We start from the raw sequence: 27,972 nt of genomic DNA on the forward strand, positions 1-27,972 counted from the left end.
TATAGGGCCGTGCCTTTCCCAGCAGGTTGGTAATTGGATCGCTTTAACGGGCGGCTTTGCGAAGAAGAGGTTATACAAGAATTTAAACGGCCGTCAGCCAACTCGTCTCCAAAATCCGAGCAGTCGACCGAAAGGAGAAGGAAGCGATTCGCTTCGGGAATTTGCGCAATAGGATTTGTTTCGGGCTGCCGCGCAGGTGAGTCGATTGGGCTGTCGGGGATCCGGGTGAGCGGCGGAGTGGAGCAATAGAAATCCTCAGATTAACAGAACGGGAAGGGAACCTGTAGGTCATCTAGTCCAACCCTCAGCCCAAGCAGAGACAGGCGATCTTTCGTTGCATTTGGGTTTTGCACGCGACCCGTTTTAAGAAGATCGGGGTGGGTTTTTAAAAAAAAATAACGGCAGAAATGAAAAGTCTGGGTTTGTCGCCCGAGAGGACTCGGAAAGAGCTTCGTGGCTGTTTTGTAGAACAAATGATTGGCCGATTCATGTAGATATTTACACACACACACACACACACACACACACACACACACTACTCTTTTCAGAGTTTGGAAATTTATGCAGAAACTTAGGGTAAAGGCGCCACGCGGTTTCAGAGCGATGCTGCCCTGCATATTTGTTTGTAATGGAATCATTATCATTATTAGCGAGATTATACAGATTAACAGAGTTGGAAGGGACCTTGTAGGTCATCTAGTCCAACCCCCACCCCCGACCTCGAGCAAGAGATCCTACACTAATTCTGACAGACGATATTGCTTTCATTTGGGAAGTCCTGTGGCAGGTGATTATTTTATTTTATTTTATTTATTTATTGGTTCGATTTATATGCCGCCCTTCTCCGGAGACTCAGGGCGGCTTACAATGCGTTAAGCAATAGCCTTCATATGGTTTGTATATACCTGCTTAGTAGGGCTTTCGGCCCCCCTCCCAAGCGGTGTTCTTTTTTATACAAAGTCATCTTATTGTCCCCACAATCCGGGTCCTCATTTTATCTATCTCGGAAGGATGGAAGGCTGAGTCAACCTTGAGCCTGGTGAGATTTGAACTCATAGTAATTGCAGGCAGTTGGCAGCTAAGTGCTACTTAACAGCACTTTAGTCCCCTGCACCACCAAGGCTCATTTTAAATATGTCGGGCTAATATGTCGGATTAAATATGTCTGGCTAAGTAACTGAAATGCAGGAGGTAAATTTATCAAAGGTTGGGGTCAAGTGATGGATAGAAATGCTCAAAAATGTATGTGTGGAGGTGGGGGGAGTTTGAAAACCAATTACCTGCACTATGAAAATAAAGGCCAATGCAGTATTGCAGTGGGAAAATCACATGAACTTTTAAATTAGGGAGCAATTTCTAAGTCATTATACCTGGCAATGCCAGTTTGTTTCATTTCAGTCCCACAATAGAGTATGTTTCAAGATGAAAGGCCTTAAAAAAGATTTCATTAAAGTCCCACTGAATTCAGAGGGGGCTGACCCTTAAGGGAGTTGGATATAGGATTGCAACCTAAGCTGGAGAAAGGTAAGCAAGTATTAAAAGGAACAAAATCTAGGGGAAATAACTGGAAATTAACGTTGAGTTTGCATATTATAGGAAACTGCAGATTAATTTTTGATTTTTAACTTTTTAAAAAAAGAATTGTATTTTAACTTTTTGAATAAAATAAAATAGACTGCAGATTAACCATGGTTCATTGAGTATGCCACAAATTCGCTTGATTCACAAATCACACTAAGCCATGAGTACCAAAAGAAACATAGCTGTGGTCACAGAATGCTAATCTAAATAAAAAAAACATATTTCTGTTAACATGGTTATGTTCAAATCATGATTTATGACGCGACTTAACACACTTGGAGTTACTCATGGAGGAACTGTTTCATGTGAGCTCCACCACCGTATTTCTCTCTGATTTCTCTTCATCAAAGTGACTTTTCATGTGGTGGAAAACAATCTTGGGCATGGAGTCGCATGCAGTCATATGAATATATTGCCCAGAGATTTCATATGCTTTGAAGAAAAATCAGACAATGAACTAATAGTATAGGATAGGATAGCCTTTATTGTCATTGTACATAATATATACAACAAAATTGGTTTAGCCTCCCTGGTGCAATCCATAACAGAAAATACAAAACAACATACCCGTATTTTTCAGACTATAAGACACACCGGAGTATAAGATGCACCAAAATTTCGAAGAGGTATACAAGAAAAAAAAAGGTTTTTCCCTCCTTGGCCCCCATGAACACTCTGCAGGCCTCCCAAACCCACTGCGCGTCCTGTTTTTCGCAAAAACGAGGCCTGCAGAGGGCTTGGGAGGCCTGCAGAGTGCTGCTGGGGACTGGGGAGGACGAAAAAAGGACACGGGGGTTTGGGAGGCCAAAAACGGGCCCATTTTTCGCAAAAATGGAGTCCAGAGGATTTCGAAGGCCTGCAAAGTGTTCCTGGGGACTGGGGAGGGCAAAAACACCCCTGTTTTTGCAAAAAACGGGCCTGTTTTTGGCCTCCCAAACCCCCCACGTGTCATGTTTTTGCCTCCCCGGCCCCCAGGAGCACTCTGCAGGCCTCCCAAGCCCTCTGTACATCCCATTTTTGTGAAAAACGGGCTTGTTTTTGGTAAAAACAGGACACAAGGGGCGGGGTTTCGGGATGCCAAAAATGGCTGTATTTGGGGTATAAGATGCACCGACATTTCCACCCTCTTTTAGGGGGGAGGGGGAAACTGTGCCTTATACTATGAAAAATACGGTAAATAGTATAGAGAATAATACCTATACAAGTAGAGTAATATCTATACAAGTAATTGGGGAAGAAAGACTAGTCATACGTTTCTGTATGTTCGTGGAGTGATTGTGATTGTGTTTCAGAGTTTTGATAGCCCTTGGGTAGAAGCTGTTTTTAAACCTTTTGGCTGGCTGCCTATGCTTTGATGTCTTCTGCCCAATGGTAGAAGAGAAAAGAGACACTGCCCAGGGTGTGAATCATCCCCAAGTATCTTCCTTACTCTGCTAAAGCAGCGAAACCTGGCAATGTAATCTAGTGGTTTTAGAGGGCAACCGATGGTTTCTTGTGCCGAATTGATCACTCTCTGTAGTGCCTTCATGTCCGCAGCTGTTAGACCAGCATACCATACTGTCCACACAGTATGTGAGGACACTTTCTGTCGTAGACAGATAGAAAGAATTCATCAGCCGTTGTTCCACCTGATTTTTCCGCAAGACTCTGAGGAAATGAAGTCTCTGTTGAGCCTTACTAACCACCAGGGACTAATGTTTCTGAGGCTGTCACTAATATACATGCAAGCATGGGATTAAATGTACTTGAGTTTTTCATTTTATCAGCTCTAACTGTATACAAGTAGTCCTCAATTCATGAGCACAACTGAGCCCAAAATTTATGTCGCTAAGTGAGAAATTTGCTTAGTGAGTTTTGCCCCATTTTACGATGTTTCTTGCTACAGTTGTTAAGTGAATCACTGCTATTGTTAAGTTAGTAACATGGTTGTTGAGTGAATCTGGTTTCCCCATTGTCTTTGCCTGTCAGAAAGTCACAAAAGGTGATCGCATGACCCCGGGACACTGCAACCGTCATAAATGTGAGTCAGTTGTCAAGCATCCGAATGTAAATCACGTGACCATGAGGATGCTGCGACGGTCATACGTGTGAAAAATGGTCATAAATTACTTTTTTCAGTGCTGCTGTAACTTGAACGGTCACTAAGCGAATTGTTGTAAGTCGAGGACTACCTGTAATTGTAAGGGACAAATGTTCTAGCACATCCTATCCTAATATATGGGACGTACTTTTAACATTGATCTGAACTTAATAAAGATATGAACATAAGTCAGATCTTTAATACTGATCTGAATATTGATCTTGAACAAAGAGATTCATATTGTTTGAGAGCATGACTCTAACCCGGTGGTGAAATCTAAAATTTGTTACTACCGGTTCTGTGGGCATGGCTTGGTGGGAGGGGATAATGTGACTGGGTGGGCGTGGCGAATTTTTTTTCTTTTACTTTTAAAACCATTTTTTCTACAACTTCTTCAGCGAAGAGGTTGTGAAAAAATGCTTTCAAAAGGCTCTGACTATCCCAGCTGAGCTGCTTGATCAGTAGAGCCTTTTTTTCTTTTAAAAGCCTCTGCCGATCAGGCAACTCAGCTTGGATCGTCAGAAGCTTTTAAAAGAAAAAAAACCTCTGATGATCGCGCGGCTCAGCTGGGCATGGGGGGGGCAGGGATTTTTGCTACTGGTTCTCCGAACCACTCGCCTCCATCGCTACCGGATCGGACGATCCGATCCGAACCCGGAGCATTTCACCCCTGATCTAACCCTATAAATCTGGGTGTTGAAGCAGTATTCCATTCTGAATTTTTGGAGTCTGACAGCCATTGGTCCTGGTATGGATACTGTGGAGTTATGGTTGAGCAATAACTGAAGGGATCACAATTTTCTCACCCTTCCTCTAATATTGCAAATGTACTTTTGTGAGGGGGAAAAAGTCTTGGCTATATGCTATCTCTCATGAAGTTTAAAGCAGTGTTGAAATGTAAAGTTTTTTACTACCGGTTCTGTGGGCGTGGCTTGGTGGTGGTGGGGTTTTGTGACTGGGTGGGTGTGGTCAACTTTTTTTTTTTTAACTTTTAAAACCATTTTTTCTACAATCTCTTCAGCCAAAGAGGTTGTAAAAAATGCTTTTCAAAGCCTCTGACGGTCCCAGCTGAGCCGCACTATCATCAGAGGCTTTTTTTTTTTTTTACTTTTAAAAGCATTTTTCTGCGGAAAAGGTTGTAGAAAAAATGCTTTTAAATTTTTTTTAAAAAAGCCTCTGATGATTGTGTGGCTCAGCTGGGCATGGGGAGGGGGGCAGGGATGTTTGCTACCAGTTCTCCGAACCACCCGTGGACTATTGCTACCGGATTGGGCGATCCGGTTCGAACCAGGAGCATTTCACCCCTGGTGCAGAGCCATATTAACAGCATCATATGCCGATGGTTTTCAGGTGGGCCAGCACTAGCCTTTCAAAGGTTTTCATAACTACAGTTGTTAGAGCAACCGGTCTGAAGTCATTCAGTTCCTTCATGAACGGTTTCTATGGCACTGGGATTATAGTAGAGCATTTGAAGCAAGAAGGAACATAGGACACCTCTAGTGATTTTTAAAGATGCGGGTGAAGATGGGGGCCAGTTGGTCAGCACAAGCTCTTAAGCAAGAAGGAGTTATCTTGTCTGGGCCTAGCGCTTTTCCTGGCTTTTGTCTGTGAAATAGACCTTGCACATCATTTTCTGCAATCAACAGAGGTGGGGGGCCCAATGGGATGGGATCAGTTGTAGTCTGAGATGGGGATTGTGGAGATAGGTGGCAGTAGTTTCCTCTCAAACCTACAGTAAAACACATTCAGGTCTTCTGCCGGTTGTCGATTTCCTTCAGCATGGGAAGGAGGTCTGCTGTAACCGGTGATATTTTAAAGAGTTTTCCACATGTTTGCTGGTTCGTTTGTTGAGAACTGATTCCTTAGCTTTTCAGAGTAGCTTCTTTTTGCTGCTCTGATCTCCCTTGTTAATACATTTCTGGCCTGATTGTACAGAATTTTCTGTAGGCTTCCTCTTTGGGACAACATAGCCGCTTAAGTTTAGCTGTGAACCAAGGTTTGTTGTTATTGTATATTCACAGGTTCTGGTTGGCATACATAGGTCTTCACAAAAACTGACATATGACGTTAAAGTATCTGGGAGTTCATCCAAGTCTGCAGAGGTATCTTCGAAAACATTCCAATCAGTGCAGTCAAGGCAAGCCTGTAGCTTTAGCTTTGCCTCCTCAGTCCAAGACCTCACTTTTCAGGTCTTCTGGATGAAACAGGGGTGAAATCCAGCAGATTCTGACAGGTTCTGGAGAACTGGTAGTGGAAATTTTGAGTAGTTCGGAGAACTGGCAAATACCTCCCCTGGCTGACCTCAGAGTGGGGTGGGAATGGGGATTTTGCAGTATCCTTCTGCCACGCCCACCAAGCCACACCCACAGAACCATTAGTAAAAAAAATTGGCTTTCACCACTGGGATGAACCTAATCACTCCTTGCGTAAGGTGTAATGATTAAGTCTGTACTGTGTTCCCAGGTGTTCATAACTTATATGTGCAAGTTAAGAAATCTGCAAATATTGCCACATATATAATCTGATTCCCCCCCCATAGCTGAGCCCAAAAAAGCAAGGAGGGAGGCATTTCATGTTGGAGTTGTCTATTTAAAGTGAGGTAGTAGCCTCGTTCTCTGCCTGACTTGGTCTCCTGTGGACCCCAACACTACAAATAGGCTAGGCATGATTTAAGTTCCAACCTAACAATGTAGGGAGGATCATTATTTGTCCATCTAAGTTATTTTGTAATTTAAGATTTGAAATTTTTTAAAAGCGAAGAACATTTGCTATTAAAAGCTCCTTAAAATACAGGAGTTGGCTTGCATCTTCCCCCCCCCCCCGCCCATGGTTTAGTTTATCTAAGAGTTTGGGATCGTTCTGCAAAAACAAATTGTAATTTTTAAAAAATAGTGTAACTAAAGCTGGTGCTCCTAAACCCGGGGATATAATATCAGTCCTTGCCTTATCTAAAGCTTATCTAAAGCTTTTGCGTCCAATCTATGAAGGACTAAAAGATCCGGTCCGAACCGGGAGCATTTCATCCCTAGTTTAAAGTAATATTAGAATTGTCATTGCTTATCATCCTTATGAACAGGCTGGGAACTCACTGGGAGCAATGGGATTCGATACTACCACTGGCAAGTGCAAAGAGACTACATATCTTTTTTTGGAAAAGATTCTCTTCATTGTTATGTCTGAATAAGGAAGGGCATGTGTTATGAATTGGATTGTTTTTTGCCTACATTGAGGACATCTATTGTTCTAGAACTAATAAAACAAATCTGGGATTTTCTCAGTTTCTAAGTGAAAGGTATTGCCAGCTTTGGCCAGGAGAAAAATAATTCTTGGGAATCTAAACTTCAGGAAATCACTGCACTAAAGGAAAGGCAAAAGCCATGGTGGTGCAGGGTTAGAATGCAGTATTGCAGGCTGACTCTGCCCACTGCCTGCAATTCGATTCTCTCTGGCTCAAGGTTGACTCAGCTTTCTGTCCTTTCGAGCTTGGTAAAATGAGGAGCCCGATTGTTGGGGACAAGATGCTGACCCCGTAAACCTCTTAGAGAAAGCTGTAAAGCACTGTGAAGTGGTACATAAATCTTAGTGCTATTGCCATTGCTTTAAAGTTGCCAAATTCTTATTTAATCATTCAGGTTGTGGACAATGATGAGGGCAAAGGCTTGGATTCTGAAGAAGCATTTTGAAGGGCTTCCTAAGCAGAGTGACTTTGAATTAATAGAGATAAACCTACCAGATCTAAACGATGGAGGTAAGAGGAATCATTTGATTGTGTATTTGTATTACTTGTTCCCTATGTCAACAACCTTTGTCCTACTGTTTTTTTTTTAAATGATGATTCCTGCCCCAAGCATATCTTGCAGAAAATATTCAATATATTACACTAAGAAAATTGCTTTGAGAAATTGCATTATGAGAAGTGCCTTCAAAGATATTAATTTAGGGGGCAGAAGATAAATCCTGAAAATTAATATATGACTAGTGACTTTTTTTTTTAAAGTTCACAAATGAATGTGTGTTCTGCCCCAGCTACGGACCCCAAAGAACGCAGCACACACAAAGTCTGTGCAAACCTTAGTTTACTAAAATAAAATCAGTTTTTCAAACAAAGGCTGTTAATTAACTTTCTGAACAGCCTGCAAGAATCCAAAGAATAGATAATCTTAATCTTAGTATGGTTGGCAGAAAGCCCAGAAGCAATTTACAGAGATCTAAGTTCAAGGCACGAAGGGGAGTGAAAGGTTGTTCTCTGCAAATTGCTTCAGTCAGCATTCCTCCTTAAATAGGCTAAGGGAGTGGCCAATTAGCCCCAAGCCTTACTCTTGAGGAGACCTCCTCCTGAGGAGCCACTCCTGCCTTTTGGCAGCTCTGCGTGCCCGTGCATCGAGAAGAGGCTCCTCCTCTTCGTCCTCTTCACTTAAGGGAGCTTCTGGAGGTTCTGAAGGCCCTGGCTGAATCCCCGCCTCTGGCACCACATCTTCTCCAGCCTCATTGTCCGACTCGAGTGCCAGCTGCACAGGCTGCTGGCACAGCACCTCACTAGCCTCCTCGCTGTTCGAATCAGCCACCAGCCACATAGGCTGTGTACTGACCACAACAATGTGGAAACAGTACAAATGAAGTCAAGATTGGAAAGTGAGAAACTGTATCATTGAAAGCTGATTAATTAAATCATGGACCAAGAATGTTTGGATATGACTATATAAAATGAAAGACTGTTTTCAGTGTTGAGTTGCTGAATTTAGAAAATACGTTTTTGAAGTGACCTGCTCTTACATAATTTGGCCAGAAAAATTCATTGAGGAAAGCATTACACAACTTAGATGAAAAGAACGCTGTCGAACATGCTTTATTATCTATTCATCCAACTCCAAAATTTCTAGGTTTTTTTGCTCTCCATCCCAGTCCTCTAAATTGAATGAATAAACAAATAAAACAAATATTTTGAAATGTGTAATTCCTTGCTATTCCCACTTCTTTATTGGTATAATGTATTTCCATTTCTTACTTATTTTCTCTTAACGCATATAACAATAAGAATTTTAACAGAAACATAGTATAAAACTACAGATTTTGTATAATTGGTAAAATGGCATGGGATAAACTCTTTCCCTCATGCGCATAGATTGCATTTCCAGACTAATGCACTTCTCCAGTTTTCTGTCCACTCCTTCCTGGTTTCTTTTAAAAGAAAACAGAAGATAATCAAATGGTAGTTCTCTCTCCAGTAGTATATTAGCTTGATCTTTCATAATCTTTTCTTCTGTGTTTCAGAGATGCTGCTTGAAAGTGTGTTTCTCAGTGTTGACCCCTATATGAGGTACTACTGTTTGTTTGACTTTGTGTTTCAATACTAAAACCGCAGTTTATTCTGACATTTAATTTAATTAATTAAATTTATATGCCGCCCCTCTCCGAAGACTCAGGGCGGCTCACAATACATTTTAAAAAATCATTATAAAAAAACATTGAAAAATTAAAAACATTAAAAACATTAAAAACTCATTCACACTTTTCATGGCCGGATCTCGCCAGATCACAAGAGCGAGATCAACAGCCCCAGGCCTGACAGAAAAGTGAGGTCTTCACCGCTTTTCAGAAGACCAATAGGGTGGAGATGGTCCGGACCTGAGGAGGTAACTGGTTCCAGAGAGCTGGAGCAGCAACAGAGAAGGCCCTCCCCTGCAGGCCCGCCAGCCGGCATTGTTTAGTTGACAGGACCCGGAGGAGACCAACTCTGTGGGATCTTACCGGTCACTGGGAGCTATGCGGCAGAAGGTGGTCTCGAAGATAACCTGGCCCTGAGCCATGTAGGGCTTTAAAGGTAATAACCAACACCTTGAATTGTGACCGGAGACCAATAGGGAGCCAGTGCAGCTTGCGGAGAATTGGTGTAATGTGGGTATAACTAGGTGCACCCACAACGGCTTGCGCGGCTGCGTTCTGGACCAACTGCAGCCTCCGAACACTTTTCAAGGGTAGCCCCATGTAGAGCGCGTTGCAATAATCTAACCGTGAGGTGACAAGGGCATGAGTGACTGTGAGGAGAGCCTCCCGATCCAAGTAGGGTCGCAATTGGTGCACCAGGCGAACCTGTGCAAAGGTCCCCCTAGCCACAGCTGTCAGATGTTGCTCTAATCTTAGCTGTGAGTCTAGGAGGACACCCAAATTGCGAGCCCGTTCTGAGGGGGACAATTTCTCCCCCCCCCGAACCAATTGACCTTTCTCCTAATTTACCAATTATTTAGCCATCTCTCAACAGCCTTTTGAGCCACTGAGTGGTGGCTCAGTGGCTAAGATGCTGAGCTTGTCGATCGAAAGTCAGCAGTTCAGCGGTTCAAATCCCTAGTGCCACATAATGGGGTCAGCTCCCATTACTTGTTCCAGCTTCTGCCAACCTAGCAGTTCGAAAGCACGTAAAAAAATGCAAGTAGAAAAATAGGGACCACCTTTGGTGGGAAGGTTACAGTGTTCTGTGTGCTTTTGGCATTTAGTCATGCCAGCCACATGACCACGGTGACTTCTTTGGACAGTGCTGGCTCTTCGCCTTTGAAACAGAGATGAGCACCGCCCCCTAGAGTCGGGAATGACTAGAACAAATGTGCGAGGGGAACCTTTACCTTTACTTTTTCTGTGGGCGTGGCTTGGTGGGCATGGCAGCAGTGGTGGGTTCCTCCCGGTTTGGCCCGGTTTGGCCAAGCTGGTAGCGGTGACGATATGACGTCACCGAATCTGTTCTCTTTGTTTGGGAGCTGGGCCCTCCCGCCCCGCCCGCGTTATTCTTATCTTTTATTTGGCCCCGCCCCCAATCTATTCGCTGCCTCCCGAGTCCCAGCTGATGGCTAGAAGGAAAAAAACTGTTTAAACTCTTGCCGCAGGGCTTCAAAGGGCTGCCCTACAGCTGATCAGTGTTAAAAGGCAGTGTGGTGATAGACCGGGACGGTCAAAAAACAAATGGGTAGACCAGGACACTCCAAGAACAAATGGGTAGACTGGTACAGTTCTGCAAGCAGTTAAAAGCCTGGTAGACCAGTACCTCTGCTAAATCCTAAAGAATTATCACATGACCATCAAACCACGCCCACAAAATAAGCCACGCCCACAGAACCAGTAGTAAAAAAAATTTGAACCCATCCCTGCATGGCAGGGGAAGGATACTGCAAAATCCCCATTCTCTCCCCACTCCTGGAGGAAGGATATTACAAACTTTCCATTCCCACCCCACTCTGGGGCCAGCAGAGGTGATATTTGCTGGTTCTCTGAACTACTCAAAATTTCTGCTACCGGTTCTCCAGAACCTGCTGAATTTCACCCCTGCTTGTAGGCAGATCCCTTTGTTTCTACATTAATCTGGCAAGCCAATCGTTTTAGATAGGCCTTGATCTATTCTTTTTTCTAACACTTGCAAGTAAGCCATCATCATTACTGAGTATAAAGTAGACTTCTCTGCAGTTTGACCAGCCCTTCTCTTCATGTTACACCAGAATTTGATGTCCTGATCTACTGCTTAGAGCGATTCTAAGCAACTAAACACGCATATATGTATGAATGTATGTATATGTGTGTGTGTGTGTGTGTGTTTAGTTGTTTAGAATAGCTGTAAGCCAGTGATGGTTAACGTTTTTGCTATCGTGTGCCAGGACCGGGGGGGGGGGTGTTGCGTGTGTGTGCGTGTGTGTGCGCGTACACCCCATAATTTTATGCACCTTGCTCCCGCACATGCACGCGTGACACCCCCCCCCCCCCACTTCCCCTACTCCTGGCACCGATGGCACGGTAGGCCCGTTTTTTGCTTTCCCCAGACTCCAGAGCCTTTCTAGGAGTCTGGGGAGGACAAAAACAGCCTCCCCACCCCCAGGCCCTCCGGAGGCCGAAAACGGCCCATTTGCCAACTTCCGGTTCCACTGGAGCTGAGCTCGTGTGCCCACTGATATGGCGTGCCATAGGTTCACCATAACGGCTCTTAAGAAGTAGATCGGGACATCTAATTCTGGTGTGTGTGTGTAGGTTGGACAATAGGTCAATATAATTACTTCTGCTCCTCTGGATCATCAGATTCCCATGCAAGCAGAGATAGGATAGATAGCAATTGTTTGCTGCAATGGGCTTTGGCCCAAGTCCATCTGGACTTCCTTAAGAGAATAATTGCTATCACCCCAAATACAAGAAATAAATGCTATTATTAGATATGATGGATGGCTAAGCCTGCTGTTCTAGCCAAAGCAAATTATATTGGCATATTTTTGTTGTTTCTCATGGTCTGGAGAATAGAGCATTTAATCATTGTCTGTACACACCAAAAGGCTTTTGATGTAGTGCAAACAGGTACCTACATTGTGTCCTGAAAGAATAACTCCCTCTCCAAATTTGAATTTGTTGTATTAATGTCTAATTATGTATTTTCATGTGACCTAAATAAAAAGTTGCCACAAGAAGTGGCTTATGCTGCCGGATACAAAACATGTCATAAAAACCAGGCTCTGCCCTACGTTCATTGTGAAATGAATTTGGCGTTAATCCAAGTTAAATCACATTTATGTCCCTCGGCCCTAACGTGGATTAAGCCTGTCAATCATGCCAGTCATTAATTGGCCCCATGTACAGTAGTGGCCAAAATTGTGGAAACCCTTTGAGAAAAAAGTATTTTCTAAAACTAGTTAATAAAACCACCTTTTTTTGGAGGAGTACCGTAAAATTATATATCAATAGAAAAATAATTAAACCAAGAATGTAATGCAATAACATTTATGAAGGATTTGCTATTAGAATAGCAGTTAAAGTATAAAGAAAAAAACTGAAACACGTAGAAAAAAACGAGATATACAAAAATTATCACCATAGAGAAAAGTGAGATATACAAAAATTATGACATCAGTTGATACTTAGTTGGGTAACCTTTAGCATGAATTACGGCCTTACAATGTCTTCCCATGGAGTGAACCAAGTCTTTTAGTTCTGCATCTGTTATAATGTGAAACCAAGACTGAATGATTACTTCTATTAACTGGGTTTTATTGCTGGGTCGCTTCTGACTAACAAGTTTCTTTAGTCAGCTCCATAGATTTTCAGTTAGGTTAAGGTCTGGGCTGTCAGGCTATTCCAGCAGTGGAATATGATTATCTTGAAACTCAAAAAAAAAGTGGTGTTATTAGCCATCAAACCTCAAAAATACACTTTTCCAAAAAGGTTTCCACAATTTTGGCCACTATTGTATATCTTTAAACAAAAATGCATACATTGACTTTTGCTTTGTTTTTGTTTTGCAGAATATACAGTAAGAGATGGATGAAGGAAGGGGACACTATGATAGGGTCTCAGGTTGCAAGGTAAGATCTACCTTGATTTATTTCCTGTTCCTACTGGTCTTCCTTTCTTCCAGGTGAAGTTATTGGGCATTGGGCAATAAAACGAAAAGTAAAACAACACTCATATTTCAGTGGTGGGTTGCCCCCGGTTCAGACCAGTTCGCAAGAACTGGTATAAAAACCGGCAGGAGGCTCCGCCCACCGACCTGGACATCATCATAGGTGATCTGCACATGCACAGAAGCTTCTATGCATGCAAAGAAGCGCATACGCTTCCGATGCGAACCAGTAATAAAGGTAAGTAGAACCCACCCTTGCCACATTTGTATCTGTTTTCTGTTGGAAACAAGTGTGAGATGAATCAAAGAAATTGCCCAAGGTCCTCATTAAGGCTTCAATATAAAGAATAGCAAATAATACACAGTCAGTAAGGCCTGCCAATTTGATAGACTTCATGGTTTTGTCCGGATTGAAGAAAACATATGCATAATTAAGAATATTCAAATGGAATCTACAGTAAAGCAAGCTGTATTGCAAGCTGGAGTTGTTCCAAGGATACCTGAAAAAACATTAACAAAAGATTCGGGGTGGGGGGGGGATGGTTCCCAGCACAATAAAAGTAATAAAATCAAGTTCCGAATGCATGAAAAGTTCTTCACTTGACATTGAAAATATTCCAATTCAGGGATGATGACTGGCTTCTCTTCTGGGGCCTCTTCTCAAATGATGGAAGGAAATGCTGCTTCAGATATTTCAAAGCTATTCAGGACTTTACAGAATAATAGGAATGCTTTGAAATACGGTCAGAATGGTCTAATAGCACTCTCAACATCAAAATTTCCCTGCGATGGTTTAGTGCCAGATTGTGAGTTACACTGCTCCTTCATAGATTCTTTAGAAAGAATTATTAAGAACTGGTTATGTTTGCAATTTGTTTTCAAGTTTCTTTGTTGACTAGTATAACGAGGTACCTGTGTTCTTTTCAAAGGATTTTGGAAAGCAGAAATCCTTCATTTCCTGTAGGAACTTTTGTTGTGGCAAATTCGGGCTGGACAACACATTTTATTTCCGATGGCAAAAATCTATTACAACTGCCTCCAAATTGGCCAGAAAGTCTTCCAAGGTCATTGGCTCTTGGAACAATTGGCATGCCAGGGTAAGTGTACCCTAATCATGTACTTGATGGAGGTGATGTGATGGATTGTAACCCAGTCTTAGAATTCTGCTACATGGGACTTGAGCTTGTATTATTTCAAAATTCCCATTATGTTTACTAGCCCTCAAAGTTGAGGAATGTCACCTTATTCTGTGGTGCTTTTAAAGACATTCTTTGCATGTAACCAGGTTATTCCCATTAGTGGTGAATGTTTGTATTTGAGTCCTATTTGATTTTTATGTTTTGGACATGTCATGGTGTCAGTGTTTAATTACACAAGCTTTTAATTCCTTTTCCTTGCAGTCTTACTGCCTATTTTGGCCTACTTGAGCTCTGCAGGCCCAAACCAGGAGATACGGTCCTAGTTAATTCAGCAGCTGGTGCTGTGGGCAATGTGGTTGGGCAGATTGCTAAAATTAAGGTAAGTGAATGTTTTGGACTTCAATTTCCAACAGGCTGATCAATGGATAAGAATTATGGACAAGAATTATGAAAGCTCTGGTTTGCTTATCTCTGGTCTATTTACCTCCATGTGCTTTGATTGATTGATACTGCAGAGAAGATTCTGCACATAAATACCTCATTTGCAACATGCCCATTTAGTCATTGGATGGGGGATATGATACATGACATCACACATCTCATGATAGCATCACTCATTGATCCCAACTACACTGTATAACCTTCACATTGAAACATTATGATGTGACTTATGCCAATTACATTATTCTCATTTATATAATGTTTTCGGGATATCACTGTGGCTTCTATAGGATGTCTATGCTTTATGTTCATTCTTTGCACCCAGAAAAGTACTCTTTTTAATCGTTATTAAAGGTTACAATTTACAACAATAGAATTTAATACAAAAGAAAAAAAGAGAAAATTGAAGATGCAGAAAACAATTAATATGAAAAACAAAAATCAAAAATATAATAAGAACTACATAAGTGATTTTCCTATTTCAAGATAAGTATAAACAATTTTAGAAACTTATCACCTTCTCTTACACTACAACCATCTCTTCTCAATGTCCCTTCAATATCAATGATCCCTTCAATAATCAATGATCTCTTCTCAATATCCCATCTCTTATTTATAAACAAATCTACAAAATCTCATCATTTTGGCCTTGAGGTTAGCAAAAGTCCATTAATGATTACCAGAGATAACATCCATTTTAACTTTGATTACATAAACAAAATTCCTTCATATTTCTTCCTTTTGCTTCAACACTTTTGATCTTCAGTCCTTTCAGATAATGTCCTAGAACAGGGGTGTCAAACTCACATCGTCACGGCGGTGTCACATGACATATCAGGACTTCTTTTCCCCTTGCTAAATCGGGCATAGGCGTGGCCAGCGTGTGATGCGTCCGGTCCGGAAGCTGGGAGTTTGACAGTCCTGTCTTAGAACATGATTCTTTTTTTCTTTGTCCCTTTCTATAAAATTCTGCAAAACTTTAATAAGCTGCTTTTGTAAATTCACTTTGATTATCTATTTTGATTATTAAGACATCATCTGGTGTCTTTTGTATGTCCAGTGTAACATCTTTTTCTATGTCATTCTTGCACCTTGCTGTTTCAAAAATTATTTTCAACTTAGTCTCAATTGTGTCAGGTAACACTTGTTCCATCCATAGTATCTTTTCAATATACTCTCTCCCATAGAGGCAGATATGCCTTTTAGCACTACCAACCTATTTTTATTCTATATGGCTTTGCTGTGTTTTGCTCCAGTGGGAAAATTTCATTTAGCTGTGTTTTTATTCTAATTAAGTAATTAGATTATCTGTGGAAGCTTCTTCCATAAAAAGTTGGTGTTATTCTTTTAAGTGTCACTGTGATGGAACGTAGTGATTCCCAGGAGGGAGGGGTTGCATTCCAGAGGAGTAAGAGGCAACTCAACCCAGACATTATGTGTCAGAGAAAGAGGGTGAAGACAGATTCTCCCTAATAGTTCACAGAGTATATTGGAGGTGCAGAAAACAGAACCCTCAGTCTGGCAGGCTTTTTCTATAGGTGTGAAACAATAAAGATGTCAGGATTCCAAGTAACACCTCCAACAAAAGAAAACTCCGAAGCTTGAATTTCCTCAAAGTTACATTTTATTAGAGATTTCATATTGGCACATCTGGGGAAACCCGAATCTGAAAGCTTCTAGGTTGTCCCCACCCAAAAGAAAGTTCAAGTCCCTGCCCAACACCCACATGTCCATCACATGGTCCAATCCAAACACCGTCCCAACTGAAGATGCCTCCCAGTTCCAGCTGTCCAGGTGCAGGGCAAGATGACCTTGACTTTCTGAGAATGGAATGTTGTTATGACTATATAAAACCCTGCCTCCATACAATCCCCCCTCCCTGTTTCCCACAGTAGTAAATATGGCAGGCCTGAAGGCCCAACGAAAAAGATGGCTTCCAGGCCTGAGAAAAGAATTCAGCTTGGAAGAATTGCAACATGTCATTCTTGGTTTTGTGCCCTACAGCCACGATACTCTCTATGTGATCAATGGGATTTTATTTCTGCTAACATGGCTTTTTGTTTTACTGTATGTCACACCTTGACCACACCGGAATTATAATTCTTGGGTGTTATTTTAGTTTTTACTTGCTAACTCATTCTTTTTGAATTGGCTTATACTATGGTAAAGTTTCTCTCTCTTGCTCTTTCTCTCACCCCCCCCCTCCCCAGCTATCTCTAATCAATTTAATCCCGTGAATCTAATCCAATCTCTCCTGTCCATCTTTGCCTGCCTGTCATCACTATCTGTTGAAGATGGTTTGTGAACAAACTTGCATAGCCTTGCCAAGGAACCTGGCCCTCATTGTTATTTTTTTTTTAACCGGCAGGGTTGTAAAGTGGTCGGCACTGCGGGTTCCGATAAAAAGTTGGATTACCTTAAGGAGCTTGGCTTTGATGAAGTCTTTAACTATAAGACAGTGAAATCCCTGGAGCAGGCCCTGAGGGACGCTTCCCCTGATGGCTACGACTGCTATTTTGATAACGTACGTACAAGACGGAGCTCAGCTATGAACTGGTCTAAGATAGGAAGGGAAGCTGATCTAAGGAACTTCCTGTGTTGAAAACTGCTTTGGCCCAGGCAAAGAAAAGCAGCCATTCATCTTTAAGTCTCTCCTGCAGTCCCCAAGTCAGGCTTTTTTATATTTTGGGACACCTCTCTCTTTCCTTGCATTCAGGGGAGTGATGAAATCCAATTTTTTTTACTACCGGTTTTGTGGGCCTGGCTTGGTGGGCGTGGTATGGCTTGGTGGGCGTGGCAGGGGAAGGATACTCCAAAATCTCCATTTCCACCCCACTCTAGGGGAAGGATACTGCAAAATCCCCATTCCCTCCCCACTCCTGGGGCAAGGATATTGCAAAATCTCCATTCCCACCCCACTCTGGGGCCAGCCAGAGGTGGCATTTGTCAGTTTATTTATTTATTTATTTATTGGTTCGATTTATATGCCGCCCTTTTCCGGAGACTCAGGGCGGCTTACAATGCGTTAAGCAATAGCCTTCATACTTTTGTATATTTATTTTATTTATTTATTTTATTTTATTTGGCTTATATGCCGCCCTATCTCCCAATGGACTCAGGGCGGCTGACAATAATAAAAACACAAGCCACAATGCAAAATAAAATCTAAAATCTAAAAATTTAAAATTTAACCCTTAAAAACCCCCCATCAGACCTGCTGATATACCTGCTTAGTAGGGCTTTCGCCCCCCCCCCCCCCAAAGCGGTGTTCTTTTTTTATACAAAGTCATCCTATTGCCCCCCAAACCGGGTCCCTCACATGACTGGGGATGCTGCAAAAGTTGTAACTGTGAAAAATGATCATAAATCATTTTATTCAGTGCCGCTGTAACTTTGAGCAGTCACTAAACGAATTGCTATTAGTCAAGGACTACCTGCATACTCTTGAGTCTTAAAGGATTGCCTTACTTTAAATTTGATTAATTGTTTGGTTTTTCTTCTTTCCTAACTCTAAAAAAAGTTGTTTTTTTTCTGGTTGAATCATTTAGACCAGTGTTTCTCAACCTTGGAAGCTTGAAGATGGGTGGATGCTGGGGGATTCTGGGAGTTGAAGTCCACCCATCTTCAAGCTACCAAGGTTGAGAAACACTGATTTAGACTGTTGGGATGTGCGTTTAACTGTTTTGAATTTGATACAATTGAAGCCCCAAATGATTGTTTTGTGTTCAAAAAGAGTTGATCTTACCATTCCCAAAGTATTTGACCTTTGACAGTTTTTGTGTGACTATTTCAAACTCAAAACAATTGTTTCAAACTTAAAAAATAGATAGCAATAGCACTTAGACTTATGTACCGCTTCACAGTGCTTTTGCAACCCTCTCTAAGCGGTTTACAGAATCAGCATATTTCCCCCAACCATCTGGGTCCTCATTTTACCCACCTCAGAAGGATGGAAGGCTGAGTCAACCTTGAGCCTGGTGAGATTCGAACTGCCAAATTGCAGTCAGCCTGCAGTACTGTATTCTAACTACTGTGCCACCACTTGATCCTGTGATTCAGATGGACATACGTAGTCACAACTGCACAGAGAAGACCGCCCCCCCCCCCTCGCTTACTCATAACAGCTTGTATCTTTATTCATTCTCGGGGTAATCCCCCCCCTCATGATTATATATGATTATTTCTATCCAGCAGAAGGAAATTCACTGGCAGCTCAAATTCCTCTTCTCTTTTTCAGCCTATTCTGGGCTTCCAGAACTCACCTGCTGGGTTAGCAGTTTATGGGGAGCAGTTTTAGGCAAACTTGCCAAAAAGAAAAGGGGAAGGGAAACTTGTGGCAGAACTGAAAATTCACCGCCATAGTATTAGATGTGACCTCCTGTTTCCTCCTTTTGGGAGATGTTTAAGTGCCTGAAATTCCCAAAGCAAAACCCTGCATTTCTTTCCTGTGATCTCTGTTTCTAAGAACAGATTATGGGTATTAGTTGAGCTCTTTCAAAATAATTCCATGTAGATCAGTCAACAATATCCCTTCTCTGTGGAGTATTTTAGTCTCGGCAAATGTTGTGTTGTCTTTGTCTCCACCAGGTGGGAGGAGAATTTTCCAGCGTTGTTTTGGAGCAAATGAACACATTTGGGAGAATTGCGGTGTGTGGTGCTATCTCCTTGTATAATGACACCCAGCTCAAAAAAGGTACAAATCTATTTTTCTTTCTGCATGCTGTTTGCTTTAATCTTCTTCTTCCCCTTCTCCGTCTTCTTTTCTTCTCCTCTTCCTTCCTCCTTCCTCCTCAGCCTCTTCTTCCCTTCCTCCCCCTCCCCTTCTTCTCCTTCCTTTTCCTCCTTCTCTCCCTTTTCTTCTTCTCTTTCTTCTCCTTCCCTTTCCTCCTCTTCCTGCTCCTCCTCCTTCCTCTTCCTCCTTCTCTACCTTCTCCCTTTTCTTCTGTTGTTTCTTACAAATATTGTTATTAAGGTTCAAAATCAAACATTAAATACAAACTAAAGGGGAAAAAAGCAGGGGAATAACAGGACAGATTAAAAAGTGGCAAAAATTACAACAAACAAATATATAAGATGACCTCCAAATTATTTCAGCGTAGAGACAATAATACAACAGTGTTTTAAATTTAAATGAATAATCAATATTTAAGTTACCTTCAAATACTAATAAACATTCTAAAAGGTCAATATTCTTATAGTGTTCTCTTAATTTTAATCTAACACATAACAAATACATTGCCAAACATGAATAACTATATATATTTTTAAAAAAACTACTTTTGAAAGGAGACTAAATACATAAAATGTTCTACCTCAGGGTAGAAATTAATAGAGGATTTGATGCACCTTGTATCTTTTCTTTTCAGTCTGCCCTCACCTCATCTTTCTGTCAGTTTTTATGAAGATGGGGGAGGAAAGCTCATTTTCCTCCCCAATCTTTATAAAAGGTTTCTGAGCATAATAACAATTTGGTATGATTATCAGCCAAATTATATGGTAGCAATATTTGTTAGTGACTTGAGAACATGGATAGATGTTGCTAAGTAGATCTTCAGTGCGAACTGCACTGGTTCCCTATTGGTCTCCAGGTGCAATTCAAGATGTTCGTCATTACCTTTAAAGCCCTATATGGCTCAGGGCCAGGCTATCTTCGAGACCGCCTTCTACCACATAGCTCCCAGTGACCGGTAAGATCCCACAGAGTCGGTCTCCTCCGGGTCCCATCAGCTAAACAATGTCGGCTGGCGGGCCCGCAGGGGAGGGCCTTCTCTGTGGCTGCTCCAGCTCTCTGGAACCAATTACCTCCTGAGGTCCAGACCGCCCCCACCCTATTGGCCTTCCGCAAAGCGGTGAAGACTTGGCTCTTCCGGCAGGCCTGGGGCCGTTGATCTTGTTATAATGATCTTGCGAGACCCGGCCACGAATTGGAGTGCATGTGTTTTAACTTTTTTAACATTTTTAATGTTTTAATGTTTTTCTTTTTAACATTTTTTATGGGATTGTTTGCATTGTTTTATTCTTTGTTGTAAGCCGCCCAGAGTCCCTTGGGAGTTGGGCGGCATAGAAATACGACAAAATAAATAAATAAATAAATAAATTATTAGAGAGAAAACTTCATTTTTAATCCTTTTATCGATTACCTTTGTTTTACAATAAATATGAAATTTATTTAGGGCTACACTTTGAAAGAAAAATCCTGCATTAGAAAATATATTGAAGATTCAGTGCTTTAATGATTCTATTTATTAAAGCAGCAGCATCTATTAAAAGCTCATGTCCAAGACTGTGGTTTAAGAAATAGTACTACTGTTAAATTATTTTTGAAGAGAGTCTATCCTAAAAGAACATTTATAATAAGAAAACTAGGAATCAACTCCCTTGGCCATTTCACTTTTTAAAAAATAAAAACTTTAAGAATATACGTTTCATGTTATTGTGGTTTATAAAACATCTTGCCCACATTAGGACAGTTTGGCATTGCAGTTACAATAACTTTGAATATTTTGGTATATATATCTCGCTCTCCGGAACATTTAAAAGTTTAAAAAAAATTTATTTTAAAACTTGTGCTAAGCGTTCGTTGGCCCCTACCGACTTCGTCAGAGTATAAAATCACCATTGAAGAGCTGCTTGCTTTTATGTAATGCTGATCAATTTGGTCATTGCGCGCGTGTAACAGGCCCAAACCCTTGCCTTCCCCCTGTAATTATCTTATTTTCTGCCTTAGTCATGCTGACAGATGACTATGCACTCATTGTTATGCCTTTCCCTCCCGGAGAGGGAGCCAGGAGTAATACCTTCAAAGCAATGCCTGATAACCCTGCGTTACCCCCCAGGGAGAGAAAGAGGCAACACACAATGGGGCAGGAGGCAGGGGAAAGTGCATCGTCATCTGTCAGCATGACTAAGGCAGAAAATAAGATAATTACAGGGGGGAGGCAAGGGTGTGGGCCTGTTACACGCGCAATGACCAAATTGATCAGCATTACATAAAAGCAAGCAGCTCTTCAATGGTGATTTTATACTCTGACGAAGTCGGTAGGGGCCGACGAAAGCTTAGCACAAGTTTTAAAATAAAAATTTTTTAAACTTTTAAACGTTCCGGAGATCGTGATGTCTATCGCTTCTTCTACAACTATACCTGGAACTCGCATCTTTAGGACAATTCTTAATATGTATGTATGTATGTATGTATGTATGTATGTATGTATGTATGTATGAAAGCACTTTGCAAATAATTAATTTATTTATTTATTGGCTACCCATTTTACAGGGTAATTGGGCAGCTTATAATTACATATAAATTAAATAACAAGTTAAAATCAAATTTAAAATTCTCCTGCAAAGGTATTTCTTGGTTACGTACCAGCCCTCTCCCAATTTGCAGAGTGCTTTCAGATATTTTATATATATATAAGATGGGCAGCCAATAAATAAATATATATTTGCAGACTGTTTTCATTCATTTATTCATATAAATATATATAATATTTATTTATTTACTCACTTATTTACTTACTTATTTATTTATTGGCTACCCATTTTATAGGGTAATTGGGTGGCTTTTAGTTACATATAAGTTAAATAACAAGTTAAAATCAAACCTTACAGTCAAAGACACATGGGGAGGGTGGGGGCGGAGTGGGAGAGAAGGTGGAATTTATTATTAGTCAATCAACCACCTCCATTGCAATCTTCCTCCACTGGGGCACCAGGACGACTGGCAGAGCCATGCCTTTAGGCCCTTATGAAAAGATAGAAGGTTGGGGTCAACCTCACATGGGGAGGGGGGGCAAGCTGTTCCAGAGGGCAGGAGCAACAGCAGAGAAGGCCCCACTCCTGGACCCAGTCAGCTGTAATAATAGGGCTGATTGGGACCATGAGTGGTACCAGCCAATCACAGTGGGGTGAATAACCTGGACCCATGCCATGAAGGGCTTTAAAGGTGATCACCAACGCCTTGAATTGCACCCAGAAGCAGACTGGTAACCAATGCTGCTCACAGAGCAGTGGTAGTAGAGGGGCCACCAAAACTACCCACACTGCCACACTTTGCACCAGCTAAATGTTCCTTACTAGTTTCTCATTCAGGCACTGACCAGATCCAATCTTTCTTAGTTTAGCTAATATAGACAGGATACCAAGGATAGATCTTTCTTTTCTTTTCTTTTCTTTTCTTTTCTTTTCTTTTCTTTTCTTTTCTTTTCTTTTCTTTTCTTTTCTTTTCTTTTCTTTTCTTTCTTCCTTTCTTTTTTCCTTCTTTTTTCTCTTTCCTTCCTTCCTTCCTTCCTTTCTTTCTCCCCTTCCTTCATTCCTTCCTTTTTCCTTCCTTCTCTCTCTCCTCCCTCCCTCTTCTTTCTTTCTTTCTCCTTCCTTCTTTCCTTCCTTCTTTCCTTTCTTTTTCTTTTTCTTTCTCTCTTTTTCTTTCTTTCTCTCCTTCCTTCCCTCCTTCCCTCCTTTCTTTCTCTCTCTCTTTTTCTCTTTCTCTCTCCTTCCTTCCTTCCCTCCCTCCGTCCCTCCCTTCCTCCTTTCTTTCTCTCTCTCTCTCTTTCTTTTTCTTTCTTTCAACAAACAACCTTTATTTTGAAACAGAATTCATTCAAAGTAACCTGACTGTGTGGCAACAACAACTGTGAACTTGCATATTTGAAATTTAATAAGTGATGCAAATCATCGCAGGCCACTAGAGGCCAGTCATGAAGTGATTACTTGGATCTGGTTTGTTCAATAACCCACCAGAGTCACACAACGCTGAGCCAAAAACCAAACCACCCATTTTATGTAGAAGGTTCTGAGAACCAGAGTCAATAAAAATCAAAGCACTTAAATATCTTTCTCTAAAGTCTCATGAAGTTATGGAAAAGTAAATGATTATTAGGAAACACTAGATAGTAGCATTTTAAAAGCTGAACATTTCCTTATGTTAATTGTGACTTGTGACTATGACACAGTGGTGTTTATCATTTTGTTACCAACAAAACTGAAAGCTATTGTCTGCCTGGATGCCTTTTCAACTTTGCATTCCAACTGACCATTGTGGGATTTTTGATGGTCTCCCATTCAGGTTTTAACCCAAACTGATCCTGCTTATCCCCCAATCTCAGATAAGATTTGTTTGGTGCTTTTACCTGCTGAGACCAAAGTTGTATATTCTTCAAGAAAGATCTGTGATACCTGTATAAAACTGGTCCCTTGGTATTCAGTCCCTAATTATGTCTGTCCTCTTGAACTTTCTAATGAGCTAAGGAGATGCATCTGGTCAGCTACCATTTCAAATGACTCTTTTAATTTTGATTTTCTGCCAGGTACAGCCAGGAAAGTTTAATTGCTCAATAATCTGGTTGAGAAACTACATCGTTTTCACCATACAGTAATTCCTTGTAGAAGTTACAACAAGCCATAAAGAAGTTTTGATTTTTGATTAGTTGTTTGAACCCAATTGCATCCAGTTAGGAAGGACCACCTCTGAAGACTTGGTAACTCCAACCAATATTTAGGATTTATAGGAAGCAGAAATAGCAGCAGAATAGTGTTCTGAGCTATTTTTAATAACAGCGGGAATCTTATACTGCTGCTTTCAAACCATTTAAAGAAACTTGGTTACAGGTGGTAACTAGACCAGCCTTTCCCCAGCTAGAGCACAAGACTGAAATGAATGTTTTACACTTTTAGAAGGCAAGAGATACAGTGACTTCTGTATGCAAGTCCATCTCCCACTCTCCAATTATTTCATTTGTACCAAAATGCCAAAGCTTCCTCATAAATACATACCACCAACAGTGGCTGTTTTAAGAGTTAGATCTAGATAGATAAAATGTGGGATGGAAAATATGACTTTTTGTTGTTTATCAGAGTTATATCCTGTGTTTTCTTTTAGGAGCTCAAGGCAGCATACACTGCATTCCCATTTCTAATTTTCCTCCCCAACAACCACATGAGATGGATTGGGCTAAGAGAGAATGATTGACTCCCTCACACCCAATGAGCTGCTGTAACTGAATGTGGACTAGACATTAGATCTTCCCGCTTAAGACAATCTTAAAATCTTCCTGCTTTCAGTTCAATGCCTTCCTTGCCGTATTATTTTTTGCTCAGTTCAGTTTTTAACAAGGTTTCAACGAAAAGACGTCCTGAAGTATATACAGGTAGTCCTCAGCCTACGGCCACAATTGAACCTAAAATTTCTGTTGCTAAGTGAGGCAGTTGTGAAAGCTGTTTCCCCCTCCCCCATGTTACAAACTTTCTTGCCACAGTTGTTAAGTGAATCACTGCAGTTGTTCAATTAGTAACCTGGTTGTTAAGTGAATCTGGCTTCCCCGTTGACTTTGCTTGTCAGAAGGTCGCAAAAGGAGACCCCAGGACACTGCAACAGTCATAAATATGAATCAGTTGCCAAGTGCCTGATTGTAAGTGTGAAAAATGGACATGTCACTTTTTTCAATGCAGTTGTAACTTCAAATGGTCACTAAACGAACTGTTGTAAGTCAAGGACTATCTGTATATGGCAAACATAGTCTACCTGTAGCTGTTTCTGTTCAAGTCAAACATTCAATGGGCCAGTTTAAGTATGAGAAAAACATCAGTGTATTGGTAAAGAGTGAGATAAGATGAGAGAGCTGTGAAACAGATATGTGAGATGTCACTGTTTTCATTAAAACACTTGTCACCTGCTATGCAAAAATGGCACAGCAAGTCATATGTTCACAGGGATGAGACAAACAACCAATGCAAGTAGAACAGCAAAATCGTGCAGCTGAGTTTGATAAAATGTGACCAAGCCACTGTTGTCTCGTTCAGAAAAATTCATTCCAATGATTCTTGCATAACTTTAACACTGCTGTTTTCTTAACCTCACTTTACAGCCTAAACCAAAATTGGCTGTATTTGAACAAGAAAATCAGCCTAGATCTAGTTCATGAGCAGCCTTGGATCACAAAACAAAGGATGGCTTTGATGGGCAATCTTGCTGATGTTTTATTTGCACGTTTGGTCGTATTTGGAAAGAGACACACTTAGTTTTATGCTTCAGTTGTGGAGGCTCAATACAATTTCACTTGCAAAAATTTGACAAAATCATGTTACGTTGGCCAGAATGGGCAGAAACTAGGAAACATGACATATGCAATGTTGGGTAAGCTTTGGGTAAGTTAGGAAAGTTTGTGGCACCACTTCTGGAGATATGCTGTGACAGAACAAACCTTCCTAACTTTTTCTTCTCTGAACGTTCTTCTAGGCCCATTTGTTCAGGTCCCCATGATCACGAAACAGTTGTATATGGAAGGTTTTCTAGTCACACGTTGGGACAATAGGAGAGATGAAGGGATAAATGCAATACTGAAATGGATTCAAGAGGTAAGCTGATAGTAAAAAAGTCTCTCTCTCTCTCTCTCTCTCTCTCTCTCTCTCTCTCTCTCTCTCTCTCTCTCTCTCCCTCTCCCTCTCTCTCTTTCTCTGTCCCTCCCCCCATCTCCTTGTGTATAATCCAAAGGAAAAAGATTTGATACCTCACCTTTTCCTTGGGAGCCCAAGGTAGCATGCCACAGGAATTCTCTGTCCTCATTTTATAGCAAGTTCAACCCTTTGAGATTGGCTGGGCTAATTAGTCAGTTCTGTGATTGACTACAGAACCTGGGTCTCCCTTAGCCAAGTCCAACCCACCTCAAAACTACATATTACACTTGCTTCCCTTTGCCACGCTCCTTGGCCAAGGAAAGACTTTGGTCTGCAGCAGGGGTGAAATCCAGCAGGTTCTGGAGAACCGGTAGATTTTACAGTATCCTTCCCCTGCCATGCCCACAAAACCACGCCCACCAAGCCACACCACGCCCACCAAGCTATGCTCACAGAACCAGTTGTAAAAAAAATTGAATTTCTCTGCAGACAGAAAAAACATGCAGGAGTTATTGTGAGTATTGCTCATTATTTTTATTCTCAAATATATTTAGGAATAGACCTACATGTACTCCAGTGTAATGTGCGGCTGTGGGTGTGTCTCTAAAACACATGTGTAATGCTTTCTTTTTGTCTCGTCCCTTGCTATTTTGAGCAGAAACTTATTTTTAGATTTTAAATCCCAAGGAAGAACTGCATACATTTGAATGTTTCACTTTTCGCACAGGGGAAAATTAAATTCCGCGAGGACATCACCAAGGGTTTCGAAAACATGCCAGCTGCATTTATGGGAATGCTCAAAGGAGACAACTTTGGAAAGGCAGTAGTAGAGGTATAAAAAGCACTCTGTTTGGCTTGTGAAAACTATAAATCATTGTATCTGCACTTCCTTATGGACTGACTTGTCTTCTTGCCAAGCATGATCCAAGATTAGGCTAATCCACTATGCCACTCCAGCATGCCTCAAGTGCAGCCAAAACCACAGAACATCAGGATTATCATGGGAAATCTGAGGACAAAAGAAACAAATGCCTCTTAGAAGATTTGTTATATTCTGTTTTCAACAGGTTATCCAGTTTGAATAAAAGAAGCAGTCTGAAAAACCGAAGCACACAGAATCCTTTCTTATCCATCAATAGTTTCTACATCCAGATTTTGTATTCATACATATTATGGACGGTTCAACTTGTGTTAGCTGACAAATAACATGAGATGCCATAATCAGTTTTATTTGTTATCCTATAGCTTTCACGAGCAAACAACAGAAACAAGAATAAAAATAGATAAAACACAAATATGCATTTACAGCTATCCATCTTCAATCTTACTATGGCTGCCCAGCTGAAGCCCCACTGCTAGTCAAAAAAATGTGGATTGTAGAAAAAGCCTTTTGGGCAAGCAGAAATTCAACAAAGGAACTGGGAATTTCTGCTAGAAGGAGAAGAATAAGATTTTGGCACAAGGTTATATAAAATGTACAAAACGGGTAGTCGTCACGTTACAAACCTAATTGGGACCAGAATTTCTCACTAAGCAAAATATTAAGTGGCAGTGGAATATAGCAGCCTCTTCAGCTCCACCATGCTGTGAAGGGCACCAAAAGGCAGAGATGAACTAGAGGCAGTTCATACAGGGCAGAATGTGACCATATTCTGTGGTCACATTCTGCGTGCAGTAATCATGGGGTTACTGCAATGGTCATAAGTAGGAGGACTGGTAGAGCATCCTTTTCTTAAGAAGGGTCTTGAGACCCTTCTGTTTCAGCAAGCCGGACTGGCCTAGTATGAATTTTTAAAATGTATGTATGTTTTAATTCGCGGCCAACTTTTATATTCGATTTTAATTGGTTTTAAATTTTATAAATCTATGTGTTTTAATATGGCCGTACACCGCCCTGAGTCCTTTGGGAGAAGGGCAGTATAGAAAGCTAATAAACTCTTAAACTCTAAACTCTTCAGTGCCATTGTATCGTTGGATGG

General features: G+C 41.1%; 1 protein-coding gene across 1 annotated transcript; it reads left to right on the forward strand.

Annotated features, from left to right (window-relative positions):
* On the forward strand, positions 1-27,122 carry PTGR1 (prostaglandin reductase 1). Its single transcript, XM_070935500.1, has 10 exons — positions 1-196; positions 7,294-7,409; positions 8,933-8,978; positions 12,925-12,984; positions 13,952-14,119; positions 14,423-14,540; positions 16,971-17,126; positions 19,190-19,295; positions 25,836-25,954; positions 26,721-27,122. The coding sequence occupies exons 2-10, from the start codon at positions 7,304-7,306 to the stop codon at positions 26,829-26,831; spliced, it is 990 nt and encodes a 329-aa protein (XP_070791601.1). The 5' UTR covers positions 1-196; positions 7,294-7,303; the 3' UTR covers positions 26,832-27,122.
* Positions 27,123-27,972: the final 850 nt, after the last annotated feature.

The sequence above is a fragment of the Pituophis catenifer genome, unplaced genomic scaffold (genome assembly GCF_029215685.1).
Source record: "Pituophis catenifer annectens isolate HBS135680 unplaced genomic scaffold, rPitCat1.0.hap2 SCAF_2, whole genome shotgun sequence".
In the NCBI taxonomy this organism is placed as follows: Eukaryota; Metazoa; Chordata; class Lepidosauria; order Squamata; family Colubridae; genus Pituophis; species Pituophis catenifer.

What these genes read in the sequence shown, in the direction of transcription:
- PTGR1 (XM_070935500.1), top strand. Translation starts at nt 7,304, where the DNA reads ATGATGAGGGCAAAGGCTTGGATTCTGAAGAAGCATTTTGAAGGGCTT. An exon ending in AGTGTTGACCCCTATATGAG is followed by an intron (nt 8,979 to 12,924) that starts GTACTACTGTTT and finishes TTTGTTTTGCAG; the next exon opens with AATATACAGTAAGAGATGGA. An exon ending in TGACACCCAGCTCAAAAAAG is followed by an intron (nt 19,296 to 25,835) that starts GTACAAATCTAT and finishes ACGTTCTTCTAG; the next exon opens with GCCCATTTGTTCAGGTCCCC.